At 45.3% G+C, this 15,409-nt stretch overlaps 1 protein-coding gene across 1 annotated transcript; it reads right to left on the bottom strand.

Moving 5' to 3' along the window:
• Window positions 1-3,517: 3,517 nt before the first annotated feature.
• LOC125532511 (xyloglucan galactosyltransferase KATAMARI1 homolog) lies at window positions 3,518-5,504 on the bottom strand. The gene has a single exon (XM_048696557.1). It carries the CDS (start codon window positions 5,338-5,340, stop codon window positions 3,751-3,753), a length of 1,590 nt encoding a protein of 529 aa, XP_048552514.1. The 5' UTR covers window positions 5,341-5,504; the 3' UTR covers window positions 3,518-3,750.
• Window positions 5,505-15,409: the final 9,905 nt, after the last annotated feature.

The following is a 15,409-nucleotide window of genomic DNA, read 5'->3' on the forward strand; positions in this document are numbered from 1 at the left end:
TAAAAATTATAATATGTTTCTGTTAGACTACAGTAGACAATTTTATTATTAATTAAAATCATTTTTGATATTGTTTTGTATTAAACTTGTATAGATCATAACTAGGGTTTTATAATAGCAATTAAATTGATTCTTTTTGCTAATAGAACTTTGAGTGAAATTCTTTCTGTTTAATTAATATAATTTTAGTCTTATTTCTCTTAAAAATAGATTTACTACAGAAAACTATTTTTTTGCAACTATTGAAGTTTTCCAAAGTGTTTTCTAGAGATTACTTTGAATTGGTCTTTGTGTTTATTTTGGATTTACTTTTGGTTTTCTCCATGTAATGCATGTTAAATTACTTGTTGATGCCCTGGTATGAGTGTTTGCTTATGTATGCAATTGTTTGCTTCGTTAGATTATCCAGAGTGCGAAGCTTGCTATTACCACTCCCTAGAATTTGAAGGACATCATCAAGGCAAGTCAAGTTGATCATATTTTTAGCAATACCCATGATTTTTATTGCATTAGATTCAACTTTTCACCATGCATGAAAGTAGGTAACATTGAAATTGGTTCTTGAGTAGTATCATGAGGTAGGAAAACCCCACACCCATGTTAACAATGTCCGGGAAACGATGATTTATTATATTGATATGCTCTAGTAGACGGGGATTGGTTAAGTCATACATGGGAGTTGTGATAGTGTTATAAATTTAGAAACATTCAAGACTACACCTCAAGACTTCAATGTACCTCTCGCTGGAATGGTTGAAAGGCACCCTCGAGAAACCACTGGATTCGCCTAGTGAGCTGGAGTAGGCTAGTTATCATGAGGAAAGCTCCACCCAGGCTCAAAGAGAAAAATGGATAATGATACGTCTCTGGAGTATCTATAATTTTTTATTGTTTCATGCCAATATTCTACAACTTTCATATACTTTTGGCAACATTTTATATTATTTTTGGGACTAACATATTGATCCAGTGCCCAGTGTCAGTTTCTGTTTGTTGCATGTTTTTTGTTTCGCGGAATATCCATATCAAACGTAGTCCAAACGCGATAAAAATTTACGGAGATTTATTTTGGAATATATGTGATTTTGGGGAATTAGAATCAACGCGAGACGATGCCTTAGGGGAGCACAAGCCCATGGGGCGCGCACCCCTACCCAAGGCGCGCAGGGCGCGTCTAGTGAGCTTGTGGCCCTCACGTAGCTCCCCTCTTGTCCTCCCTAGTCTCTTAGGATCCCTTCTGGTTCAGAAAAAATCATCATAAAGTTTTATCGTGTTTGGACTTCGTTTGGTATTGATTTCCTGAAAAGCCAAAAACAGGCAGAAAACAGGAATTGACCCTGAGCACTGAGTTAATAGATTAGTTCTAAAAATAATATAAAATTGCACACAAAACTTCTAAAATCAATAATATAATAACGTGAAACAAAAAAATAAATATGTGTTGGAGACGTATCAGCTTTTTTTTGAGACGTGGGGGTTGGTGGGCTTGTATAGACCCAAGGACTAAGTTGAGGTCAGGAAGTCCATTGAAATGTCTTGGGCCTGGCGACGTTCAATAAATAGTCGTCATGTGTTAGGGTTTAGACTCAGGTTTTGTTTAGAGAAGTTTAGCTATTGCTACTTTCATCTGTCTTCGCTCATAGCGGCAAGTGCAACCGTCAAGATATCCTATCGGAACCCCATCTTGTGAGATTTATTCCAGGTAGCATATTCGTAATTTCAAATTGCTTGGCTATTATTTTCTTGCGTGTTTTTCGATTAGCCTGTAGGAAAAATCCTTCATGGATAGGTCGATTGCGTCGTTGGCTCGGTCGATAACACCTTGGAGTTGGTTCAAGGATTGCCATGGATATCAGTCGTCTATGTTTCCCCTGTATGGTTGGTAGCCTGATCGTGAGGGTCAAATCCTCTAAAATCATAGTTACCTCATCTCATCGAAAGATCGGGACCCCAGTTCACATCACTGATCGAGACCAACGTAAAGAAGAAACTGTCGGTAATAATTTATTTGTTTCACCGTTCATAGTACAACTGTTGTTATTCAAAATATGCCATCATACCATGTAACAGTTGTGTTTTTGCAACAGAGACTCCCCAGCCGTGTTCTGCCTGATCAGATGGATCGATATGTTGAAATGAGAATTATTATCTATCCTGATACTGGCATATAGTCGATATACTCGACGCCAAAAAAAGATGGATGCCTCATCGTACCGGATGACCGAAAGGATTTACTTTCCTTGTACAAATTGGCAGTTGGAGATAGGCTGCTCTTCGTGATCCACCATGGAGGTGGTGAGGTTATCCTCTTCGTCAAACCCATGCGTGAACAATTTGTGTTATCTAAAAAATCTGATGAAGAGTAGTTTATGTTGTTGAAGCACTTCATGTTGATGCTCGAACCCTCCTACTCATGATGTGCGATACTTTTGGAAATGACGTTGTTGATGTACCAAATGTTTGTTGATTGTTCGATGCCTGAACTGTTAATGTTATATTATGCTTTGTGATCATATTTTCATGTTCATGCTTTATTTGAGAATTAATATTTCATCTTATAGTTCAGTAAAATGATAGCATGACGAAAAAATTAATGGATTTCACCACAATCATCTCAACTAATGTCCATTATATAAAACTCAAAACTTTGTTTTCACTGCCATCGAACATTTTTTAACCTTCCCCAACCCACCGATCATTTTCTGTTACGCCATAAATCAGCGTAGAATATGAACATGCATAGTGACTGTCAAATGTGTCGCCTAAAACAAGGCCAAAACATCACCAACGCATCCAAGGGGCTACCCAGGAGGGAAAAGGCTGATGACGGTTGGCCGCCATAGAAAATTATTTTAGGCGACGTGTTTTGATTCGTCACCAGGGTTTTTGTTACTAAAACGAGCAGATTTTGTAGTGAAAGCAACTGAGCGAAAGCTCTGTGCTTCGGCGCCGACAACAACAACGCCCGTGGGTGCCGCTTTCCTCATGAGGACGTTGCCGTATCTCGCTTCCCCTGCCAGAGTTCCAGGTGAAAACCTTTGTCCACTCTGTCGGACGCGGCACTGACCATGCTTTGCGTCGTTTTACTTCTTGAGGGCATTGCCAGGGAGTCCATGTGTTGTTGGTAGTTGCTAGTGTGGTCTTAGTTCTTCCTATTTTCTGCTCGACGTAGTTGTGTTTCGACCTATGTATATTGTCCATTTTTTTTAAGTCTTATTTTGTTTGAAAAATTTTCATCACTATGTATTTATGATCTTTGCTTTATACATAAAGCAGAGCGGAAGTCTATTTCGAAAGAACAATTGTAGAATGAGCGAGGGACAGAAAAATCTGAAGAAGCCGCCCACGTACGTGGCCCTGCCAGACTCTTGGCGTCCGTGGGAGCGACCTGCCGGCGAAGCACGAGGCCGGTCGGCCGATCATTTCCCTAGCATTTTTTTCGTGCTCAAACAAAGTTGCGTGAAATATATGGTTGCTCTCTTGTGGAATTTTTTGTGCAAAGTTGCTTGACAAGCATTTGTGTCTCGTATGATGACCATATGTGTAATCTCTGTGAACAGTCTAATGAAATATATGGTTGCTTAAAAAAAAGCTTCGCTGATTACACGGTAACGACCCGATCCGGAACTCCAGGCACGAAACCAGAAAGGGAAAAGTCGTTCCACTAGCGCACGTAATCCTGAAATTGTTGGACTCAATTCAGCACGGCACAATAGCGTGCACAACCGTCGATGGCGACTAGTGCCACTTCTACCGGCCGGCGGCCTCGCCCCGCCGCCGCTTCGCCACCCGACCGATGACGGCCTCCAGCGCGACATCGAACGCGTCCCTGAAGCCCACGCGCCGGGACCTGGGGTCCGCGTACACCACCCTCGGGATGAGCCGGACCACCTCCTCCCGCATCCTCCTCACCTCCTCCGGCGGGATCTTCCTCAGGGTCTCCTCCATGCTCACGTTCCCCGCGGCAACGCCGGCGTGCGGGATGAGCACCGAGTACCTCCCGTGGTCCCTCGGAAAGTGCAGCGTGTACTGAGTGTACGCCGACCCGGGGTGGAAGAAGACCGGGATGCAGCCGGCAAGGATGGCGTCGAACGTTGACCGCCGCGTCGCCGTGTCCCCGCGCGGCTCCAGGCAGAAATCCGACGTCTCGAAGACGCGCATGACGCCTGCTGGCGAGTTGCAGTCGGCCGCACCGCCACCGATGACGCCGCCGCAGTGGAAGAGGTTGCACAGGCTGGACGCGCGGCACTGCCTGATGATCTGCGCGCGGACGGTTTTCTTGCTGCCGGGGCGTGGGGCGCCGGCGAAGGAGAAGAGCCACCTCCGCCTCACCTTCCGAAGTCTCTCTTGCCAGGCGAGCACATCGGCGGCGGCCTCAGGATGGAAGTACGTCGGGTAGGGTACCGCGAAGTTGCTCCGAGTCAACGGGGATGTCTCCAGGACGAAGGCCGTCATGTTCTCGACGGCCGGGTACGTGAGCAGCTTGGTGCCCCACAGCTCGTCGACGTCGGCCTCCCGCCGGAATTCCCACGTGGTCCGGCCAGCCACCAAGAAGTGGTCACGGCCCCCCATGGCCCGCCACTCGGGGCGACGCACCAGCCAGTCGATGGCGTCGAGCTGGAGCGCGTCTCGCGTCGAGATGCTGTAATTATAGAGGTACCTCCCGGATTCGAGGCCGGCGTAGAAGGGGACGAAGACGGCGGCGGCGAGGGAGGGATCCTTGGTCAGGCACTCGTAGCGCTTCATCCGCGCGTGGAAGATGAGGTCGAGCATGAACTGGTCGGTGGAGTACCAGCCACGGCCGGGGAAGACGCCCCCGTCGTCCGCCAGCGGCTGGCCCATGCCGTCGTTGGCCACGTACGGGCACATGTCCAACCACGGGTGGAGCCTGCCCTTGCCGCAGTCTCGGAGGAGGTCGACGTTGAAGCGCGGCGGCATGTCGTACATGTAGATGTACCGCCCATCGCAATGGTCGGACGGCGTCCGCGTCGGCGCCGGCACCGCCGTGCTCCGAGTGGCCTGGAGCACTGTCGCCTGAGGAGTGAGCGGTGCATGTCCCTCACTCACCATCACCGGCTGCTCCGCCCGTCCGGAGTTTTGGTCGATGGTGATGCTGGCTAGCGAGGGAAGGGATGAAACGGTGACGGGTGGCTTAAACAGGGCGGACGCCATGCTGCCTGGTACGCCGTAGTGCGCGTAGAAGACCAGTGCGCAGAAGGTGGCGGTGAGAAGAGCGAGATGGCGGACCCGAGACGGCCGGGGCACGCCGCCATCCGGCTTGTCGGCGGCGTCCACGGCATCTTGCTGGATCTCTACTGCGAAGGTGGTGCTAGACTTCATCGGCGATTTGGCATCTCGGACTAGCACGCAGACTTTGCCCTTAAAAGAAGCAAAATGCTACAGAAATATAATAACGGATTAGTCAGTTGATCAGGAACGTCGTCGTGCGACCCTAGGTGACATACGCCCACCATTGATTGGCTCGCAAACAAAATAAGCACTCCAGTCCGGACCCTCCATACATACAGAAGGTAAAAGCAGTGGACCAAACAGCCGATCTGCTGTGCACAATTTTTTTTTTTTTGACATGTGCTGTACACAATTGGTTCTTATATTTAATCAAATGGGACCGAGTAATTTGCACATACGTAGTAGTACACCTTAACTGGTTCCTCCCTAAACTAAGGCCACGCACTTCTCTCCCTCTCACTCTCTAGACAAGGAAACCACATAAACCGGCACCAAACGAATTATCATCTCTTTCCTACTGTAAAAAAAAGGAGAATCTGATATCTTGTAGACCGTGCTTCAAATATCTCCTGAATTTATTCCAGAAATCTCTCCAGGATATTTTTGATATGGATAGCGTTTGATATTAGAGATATTCATAAATGTCCTTCATTAATTAGTGTTTATAACAAATCATATCAATTACCCCCCTCCCCGCGCGTTTTGACTCCGCTGCGGTGCTATTATTACTGCATTTTCAATGTCAGTCATTTCAAGCTCACGGCTCCTATCCCCCCCCCCCCCCCCCCCCCCCCCCCACACACACACCAATCCATCCCCAAAGAAAAGAAACGAGGCTGACTACTCGCTCGCTCCCCGGGTGAAGGTGTGGCCGCTGGATCTCCGTGCGCAGCGGCGTTGTCCCTGGCCTTCCCAGGGTTTGCCACAAGACACCGTCGATGGCAGCGGTTTGAGAACCCTCCTAGGGTCTGTCGAACCGCCTTCCTCGGGCTGCGACACCCGAGGTCGCATGCCCTTGACCTCAACAGACGCTGCACAATGTCCTCCCTAGGCTGCGAGCCCGACACTCTCGATCTGTGTAGGTCAGATTGCCTACTCATTCCTCAAGACAACCACAATACTAGAGTTTGGTCCCTCTTGAAGACCAGATAGATATATCTCGGACAATCTTTATGTAACCCCCAACCTGTGATCCTAGTCTCAATGAAGAGTTTGCAATCCTCACTAATAAGGCTAGAAGTGCATATTGGTCGCCTCGGCATGTGGCTCCATAACATACACGCACTATCATATGCCGGTGAACAATGATAGAACATCACAACAAGTACAACTAAACAAGATAGATTGAATATGAATGAACAATAGGGCAAATATTTGTCAATATGATAACATAGTTGTACACCAAACAGAGGTTACATGACCCAACATTACAACATGCAGCGGAAGAATAAGAACACGGGTTCGAATACGAATAAGAGTCAATGTTGCTTAACGAGGCTAGAACATAAGCAAACGTCACATAACTAACGGGTTCCAGGCTATCGGTCAGGATCCTCATCTCTACAAGTCTTCATCGAAGAAGAAATCCATGTAAAACGTTTCGTGCTCTCGACTTAGAGCAAAGCTTTACCTGAACATGTACTTGCACCTAGGGTTATTGTGGCACGGGTAAGTCTTTTGGACTCAGCAAGTACATCACCATAAGCAAATCCCTACACCCCTCTACGAAGGGCCTATCTTTTAATTTATTAATGATTCATTACCTTCTCATTCAAGCAGCAACTTTGAGAGCGCTGTTGTCATTCTTATTTTGGCATGAATTTGGTATAATTAATGTTGGGTGTGAACATGATTGGATGTCTTCTACCCTAAATTATAATGTTTAATCGCTGCTTGAGCTTCAGAGGTGTTTTGCATTTATGTTTTACGGTCTCCGAAAATGCTAGCGAGATACCACCCTATCATATTGTATCATGATTACTTTGACAAAGTGTTGATACTTGAGATATAGTATTATTGCTCGCTAGTCAATTGTTTATTGATATGAGTAAATATGGGTTCTAGTGTTATCATATATTTGTTTACTTCATTATCTTTGCTGAAAACTTGATTACTAGTTAAGCTTATATACATCAACAAAATCAAATGAGTTTGTAAAAAAATTATTTATCACTTTCAGTTTGTCAACTGAATTGTTTAAGGACAAGCAATGAGTTAAGCTTGGGGGGTTGATACGTCTCCATCATATCTACTTTTTCAAACACTTTTTCTCTTGTTTTGATCTCTAATTTACATGATTTGAATGAAACTAATCTGTTCTGACGTTGTTTTCGACACAACTACCATGGTGTTATTTTTTTGTAGAAATAAAAGGTTATCGGAATTGGACAAAACTTTACATAGAATTTTTGTGGAATATATAAATAAATATCAATGTCAAGAAATACCAGAGGTGAGCCACCCAGGGCCCACAACCCCGGGGCGCCCCCTAGGGCACGCCGGTCCATCCTGTGGACCCATAGCAGTACTTTATGACCCACAAGTATAGGGGATCTATCGTAGTCCTTTCGATAAGTAAGAGTGTCAAACCCAACGAGGAGCAGAAGGAAATGATAAGCAGTTTTTAGTAAGGTATTCTCTGCAAGCACTGAAATTATCGGTAACAGATAGTTTTGTGATAAGGTAATTTGTAACGGGTAACAAGTAATAAAGGTAAATAAGGTGCAACAAGATGGCCCAATCCTTTTTGTAGCAAAGGATAAGCCTGGACAAACTCTTATATAAAGGAAAGCGCTCCCGAGGACACATGGGAATTATCGTCAAGCTAGTTTTCATCACACTCATATGATTCGCGTTCGTTACTTTGATAATTTGATATGTGGGTGGACCGGTGCTTGGGTACTGCTCTTACTTGGACAAGCATCCCACTTATGATTACCCTCTTGCAAGAATCCGCAACTACAAAAAAGTATTAAGGTAAATCTAACCATAGCATGAAACATATGGATCCAAATCAGCCCCTTACGAAGCAACACATAAACTAGGGTTTAAACTTCTGTCACTCTAGCAACCCATCATCTACTTATTACTCCCCAATGCCTTCCCCTAGGCCCCAACAATGGTGAAGTGTCATGTAGTCGACGTTCACATGACACCACTAGAGGAGAGACAATATACATCTCATCAAAATATCGAACGAGTACCAAATTCACATGACTACTTATAGCAAGACTTCTCCCATGTCCTCAGGAACAAACGTAACTACTCACAAATCATATTCATGTTCATAATCATAGGGGTATTAATATGCATAAAGGATCTGAACATATGATCTTCCACCGAATAAACTAACTAGCATCAACTACAAGGAGTAATCAACACTACTGGCAACCCACAGGTACCAATCTGAGGTTTTGGGACAAAGATTGGATACAAGAGATGAACTAGGGTTTGAGATGAGATGGTGCTAATGAAGTTATTGATGGAGATTGACCCACTCCCGATGAGAGGATCGATGGTGACGATTTCCCCCTCCTGGAGGGATGTTTCCTCGGCAGAACAGCCCCACCGAAGCCCTAGATTGGTTCCGCCAAGGTTTCGCCTCGTGGCGGCGGATTTTTGTCCCGAGAGCTTGCTTATGATTTTTCCAGGGCAAAAGACTTCATATAGCCAAAGATGGGCACCGAAGGCCTGCTAGGGGGCCCACGAGACAGGGGGCGCGCCCCCACCCTCGTGGATGGTGGGTGGCCCCCCTCTGGTGCTTCCTTCGCCCAATATTTTTTAAATATTCTAAAATTTGACTCCCGTGGAGTTTCAAGACTTTTGGAGTTGTGCAGAATAGGTCTCTATTATTTGCTCCTTTTCCAGCCCAGAATTCCAGCTGTCGGCATTCTCCCTCTTCGTGTAAACCTTGTAAAATAAGGGAGAATAGGCATAAGTATTGTGACATAATGTGTAATAACAGCCCATAATGAAATAAATATCGATATAAAAGCATGATGCAAAAAGGACGTATCAACTCCCCCAAGCTTAGACCTCTCTTGTCCTCAAGCAGAAGCCGATATCGAAAAATATGTGCACGTGTTTAGAGATCAAGGTGTCGATAAAATAAAATACGGACATGAGGGCATCATGATCATTCTTAGAACAACAATATATATATATATATTGTCATATGATTTCTTATGCTAAAGTAACAATTCATTAACAATTTCAAGTATGAAACAGAAACTTCATTGAAAACTAACAAACTATAATCTCAGTCATGAAAGCAATTGCAATTTATCATAACATCGTAAAGATTCAATATAAGAGCTTTTCAGCAAGTCCGCATACTCAACTATCATTTAGTCTTTCACAATTGCTAACACTCACGCTATATTTATGGGTATGAAGTTTTAATCGGACACAGAGAAAGATAGGGGCTTATAGTTTTGCCTCCCAACCTTTTACCTCAAGGGTAATGTCAACAATAATAGTTCATGAAAGCTCACATCTAATTAGCTATATATATCAGGATCTTTCCAACACATAGTTCTTGCTGAAGGATAAAATGTAAGAAGAAAAGGTGAAGATCACCATGACTCTTGTATGAAGTTGTAGGATCGAAAGTATGTCTAGAGGGGGGGTGATTAGACTACTTGACCAAATAAAAACTTAACCTTTTCCCAATTTTAGTTCTTGGCAGATTTTAGCTAATTATAGGACAAGTCAAGCAATCATCACACAATTCAAGCAAGCATGCAAAGAGTATATGGCAGCGGAAAGTAAAGCATGCAACTTGCAAGAATGTAAAGGGAAGGGTTTGGAGAATTCAAACGCTATTGGAGACACGGATGTTTTTCCCGTGGTTCGGATAGGTGGTGCTATCCTACATCCACGTTGATGGAGACTTCAACCCACGAAGGGTAACGGTTGCGCGAGTCCACACAGGGCTCCACCCAAGGGCAACGGTTGCGCGGTCCACAGCTCCACCCACGAAGTCCACGAAGAAGCAACCACCCACAAAGGGTCCACGAAGAAGCACCCTTGTCTATCCCACCATGGCCATCGCCCACACAGGACTTGCCTTCACTAGCGGTAGATCTTCACGAAGTAGGCGATCTCCTTGCCCTTACAAACTCTTTGGTTCAACTCCACAATCTTGTCGGAGGCTCCCAAGTGACACTAGCCAATCTAGGAGACACACTCTCAAGAAGTAACAAATGGTGTGTAGGTATGAACTTCCTTGCTCTTGTGCTTCAAATGAGTCTCCCCAACACTCAACTCTCTCTCATAGGATTTGGATTTGGTGGAAAGAAGATTTGAGTGGAAAGCAACTTGGGAAGGCTAGAGATCAAGATTCATATGGTGGAATGGAAGTCTTGGTCTCAACCACATGAGTAGGTGGTTCTTTCTCAGAACATATGAGTTGGATGGTGGTGTGTGTTCTGATGGCTCTCTCGTCGAATGAAGAGGAGTTGGAGGGGTATATATAGCCTCCACACAAAATCCAACCGTTACACAGTTTTCCAATCTCGGTGGGACCGAATCAATGATCTCGGTCGGACCGAAAATGTAAACCTAGTGACCGTTAGAGATTTTCGGTGGGACTGACATGCAACTCGGTAGGACCGATATGGTTAGGGTTTGGGCATAACGTAATCTCGGTGAGACCGATTACACAAACTCGGTGAGACCGAATTTGGTAATTAGCTAACCAGAGAGTTGGTCAGGCAAACTCGGTGGGACCGATTTGCTCTTTCGGTGAGACCGAGTGGAACTCGGTGAGACCGAAAAGTTACAAAGGGGAAACACTGAGTTTACATTGCAATCTCGGTGGGACCGATTCGCTCTTTCGGTGGGACCGAAAAGTTACGAAAGGGAAACAGAGAGTTTGCAATCCCATCTCGGTGAGACGCGAGATTCCTTATCGGTAGAACCGAATTGCTAGGGTTTGGCAGGTGGCTAATGACAAGTGAAACTCGGTGGCGCCGGATAGGAAGAATCGGTAGGACCGAGTTTGGCTTAGGGTTTAGGTCATATGTGGATATGGGAAAGTAGTTGAGGGTTTTGGAGCATATCACTAAGCACATGAAGCAAGAGGCTCATTAAGCAACACCTCATCCCTCCTTATAGTATTGGCTTTTCCTAAAGACTCAATGTGATCTTGGATCACTAAAATATAAAATGAAGAGTCTTGAGCTTTTGAGCTTGAGCCAATCCTTTGTCCTTAGCATTTTGAGGGTTCCACTTTCACATCCATGCCATGCCAATCATTGAGCTTTCCTGAAATAATCATCTTGGAATAGCATTAGCTCAATGAGCTATATGTTGTTATGAATTACCAAAACCACCTAGGGATAGTTGCACTTTCAATCTCCCCCTTTTTGGTAATTGATGACAACATATAGATCAAAGCTTCGACAAAAGATAATAATCATGAAATATATCGTCGCTTTGAGAAGTATGTGATAAGTAAAGAGCTCCCCCTAAATTTGTGCATATTTAAAATTTGCTTTGGACTGCAAATGCACAAAGAGTTAGAGTCATGGGTTACTCTTCCATGTCACATACATCTTGGTGGAGCGCTTAAAATGATAAGAATGAAATACATGCACTCATCACCAAGAATAATGAATGATCACATAAGATAGATAAGATAATAGCATTAAGCAAGCATTAAGTGTAGCTTATGATCAAACACATGATCATCAATGTCTCACAAATAATGACGTAGTATCTCAAGCACTCAAAAGCAAACAAGTTCGAAAAACCACCAAATAAAGCAAGAGAGAAAAGCAACACTCTCTCTCTCGAAGCCTATGATCTATACATCTTCTCCCCCTTTGGCAACAAGTTACCAAAAAGTTCCTAGAAAATGCATAGCACTAGATCGACGCTCAGGCTTGATCTTCAGGTGATGGTGGAGTCCGGATCACTCCAAGGACGAAGGCTTCGATAGATGCCGAAGTAGACGCTGGAGTTGGAGCTGAAGTAGACGCTGGAGCTGAGGCTGTAGCTGGTGCTGAAGTGGTGGCTCTGGTGTCAGCTACTGGCACGGCAGATGACCTCGGGCCTCGTGGCACTCTGGAAAAGGCATGAGTGGTAGTCCTGCCTCTCCTCTCCTGCATGTCCTCCTGGAGCTGCTCCACTGCAGACTGAACTTCCGTTACTTTGACATCCAAGTCATAGAACTTTTGTTCCATGATTCTCTCTAGGCTCTGCTGATTCTGAGTGAGGGTGGCCAGACTTTGCTCAATCCTCAGCGTGGATGCAATCAAGTAACCAAGCTGCTCTTGTTTGGTCTTCATGAAGTATTCAGATGCCTCCTCTTGAGTAGGCATCTTGGCAGCTTTCTCCTTCCTTGCCTTCTCCTTCTTTGCATATGCTTGTGCAGACGATGGCTCGTTCTCAGTCATCACAACTTCATTGTTCTCAAAATCTGGACGGATGGGCAAATGTTCCTTGTCCAATAAATATATGCCCATGCCCATCTTGGAGTTGATGAGCTCCTGAATCTGAGGGGCATATCCGCAGCTCCTCTTCTGGTCTGCTGCAGTCCTCTTGATTGTTTCCACTATGAGGCTCATCACCTTGAACTTCTGAGGCACATCAAACACATGTAGCAAGTTGATAGCATGGCCTCTGATCATCTTGTGATCTCCAGACTTGGGCAGTAAGGTGTGCCTTAGTATCCAATTGATCGTAGGCAGTCCTGACAGAAGGTAATGCACAGACCCAAATTTGAAGGTGTCAAGAGCTTCATTGGGAATTTCCTTGTACATATTGGACATGGAGTTATGGTCCATCTTCTTCTTGGCATAGATATCCAAGTCATCATCTTGCTCCTCTGGGGCATTAATGATCTGTGCCCACTCAGCCATTGTGGATTGGTACCTTGTACCCTCAGACATCCATGTGATCCTCCCATCTGGATAAAAGTGTGCCGTGGAGTAGAATTGCATGATCAGTTCCTCATTCCACTTTGTGAGCTTCTGCCCAACAAAGTCAGCTACTCCACAAGCTATGAAGCTATCTTGCACTCCAGGATAGTGCTCCTCATTGTCCTTGATGTACTGCCAGTCAACCCATCTCATATCACAAACTATTGGCTTCTTATCAAGCAAAACAGTCTCATAGAAATCTTGCTGCTCCTTGGTGTGAAATCTGTAGTCCACAGCAGTCCTTCTCCTTGAAGCATATGGGTCTGCTTCTCTCCACTTTCTCAGCCCTGAATCTCTCCTGAGCTTCATATCCTCAGCCACAGGATGAGCATCGTTGTGGTCTGGGATATTGGGCTTTAGCTTTCTCAGGACATTCTCTTCCTCTTCTTCAGCAACAGTCTCAGGCACTGGGGCCTTGTTCTTCTCAGCTGCAGGAATGCTCCTTGTATTCCTCTTTGGTTTTGGCTTGGAGGCAGCTTTGGGCTTAGATGCAGTAGCCCCTGACCTTATGGCATCACCCATCAGCTTGGGTGCCTTGGGTGCTGGTGCAGCTACCTCTTCTTCCTCTTCCTCTTCCATGATGGAAGCTTTGCCAAGCACTCTAGCCACAGTCTTCTTCACCCTTTTCTTTCTTTTCTTGCCTTCTGCAGCAACTGGCTCTTGAGGAGTGGGCTTCTCAGTTGAGGCTCTTGCTTTTGACATGGGCTGCCTGCCTGCTGGCCTTTTGATTTTCAGGCCTGGCTTAGTGCCTTGAGCTGGCTCAACTCTCTTGGAAGTGGCCTCTTCCTCTGCCACATAGTCTTCATCTTCGGAATCTGAAGTCCTCTTCTTCCTTTGTCTCGTGGCAGCCTTTGGCAAGTTACTAGGAGTGCTCCTGCTGCCTTCATCAGATGAACTGGAGGGACTAGTGCCCTCACTCATCACTACTTGCTGCTCTGACATGTTTTGGCTATCACTTTGATCAGACATGCTACAAACTGACTGCAGACCCTGTGAATAGATTATAGATGAGATAGAAAAGATGAGCATCACAAAATGCAGAGATTTTTGCAAAAGAATGATCCAAAAACTTAGTTTTAGTTTCCCACTGAAATCATCTCGGATCTACCGATTTTCAAACTCGGTGATACCGAAGCAGTTTTGGAACCTAAACTAGTGAACTCGGTAGGACCGAGTCAAATTCAGTGGCACCGAGACTGCTAGGGTTTCACTGAGTTCAAAAATTGGTCACACCGATAAGTAATTCTCGGTCAGACCGAGTCTCACTTGTGCAATGGCATAAGCCAAATCGGTGGGACCGAGTTTTTCAACTCGGTGGGTCCGAGATAGTTTCGGCGGAAACCTAAACCTAGAATTTTCGAATCAAACCTAATCTATGAGCGTTTTGACTGGATAGAAGTTTATCAAACGTGGCTAGAATCAATATGATCACAATGTGCTAGGAATCAGATTGAGGAATAGCACAAAGATCAAGTCCATACCTAGTTCGGCGGGGACTTGCTACGGCGGCAACGGTGGGGCAGAATTCCCGTTGACGGCGACGGAGACCAGCGACTGGAGGCGGCTGGCGGCGAGAAGACGATCCGGAGACCACGAGGGCAGAGCAGGCTATCGCGTGGGCGAAGGGGTTCGGAGAAATTTCCAAATTTTGCCCGTGACTATATATAGCCCGACCCTGTCGGTGTGACCGAGTGGAACGACTCGGTGGCACCGAGATTCATAACTGCGTGCAGTTACTGAAACTCGGTGTGACCGAAAGGTTCAAATCGGTTGCACCGAGATCGAAAACCTAGATCAACTTAATGATCTCGGTAGGACCGAAAGTGGAGTATCGGTCAGACCGAGAATCATAAAGAGGTTTTGGAAGTTTAAGTCTATGACGAATCGGGGACTCCGAGCGCTCCTCACACAGAGTGGTTCGAATCTGACTTGATCAAATTTTGTGATGCAGCATGAATAGAGTTTGAGACGAGAAAAGCATAGATAGCTAGAGGAGGTTCTTAGGCATTCTTGTCCATCCACTTGGCAAAAGAAGATAAAAACAAACAATCAAAACAACAAGTGGATGTCCTCGAATGAGTAAAATATGCAATCCAGCATGCTCACACAATAAGATGGCAAATGAATGTGACAAGGCATGCACAACCAATTCTAGCATCTATCAAGCAATTTGCGATGACTAGGTCATCTATATATGAGTATATTGACTTAGGAGTCAAGTGAGAACACTTGAT

The sequence above is a fragment of the Triticum urartu genome, chromosome 1, assembly GCF_003073215.2.
Source record: "Triticum urartu cultivar G1812 chromosome 1, Tu2.1, whole genome shotgun sequence".
Taxonomy (NCBI): domain Eukaryota; kingdom Viridiplantae; phylum Streptophyta; class Magnoliopsida; order Poales; family Poaceae; genus Triticum; species Triticum urartu.

Excerpts from the sequence above, each read along its gene's own strand:
- LOC125532511 (XM_048696557.1), bottom strand. The coding sequence starts at position 5,340 with ATGAAGTCTAGCACCACCTTCGCAGTAGAGATCCAGCAAGATGCCGTG.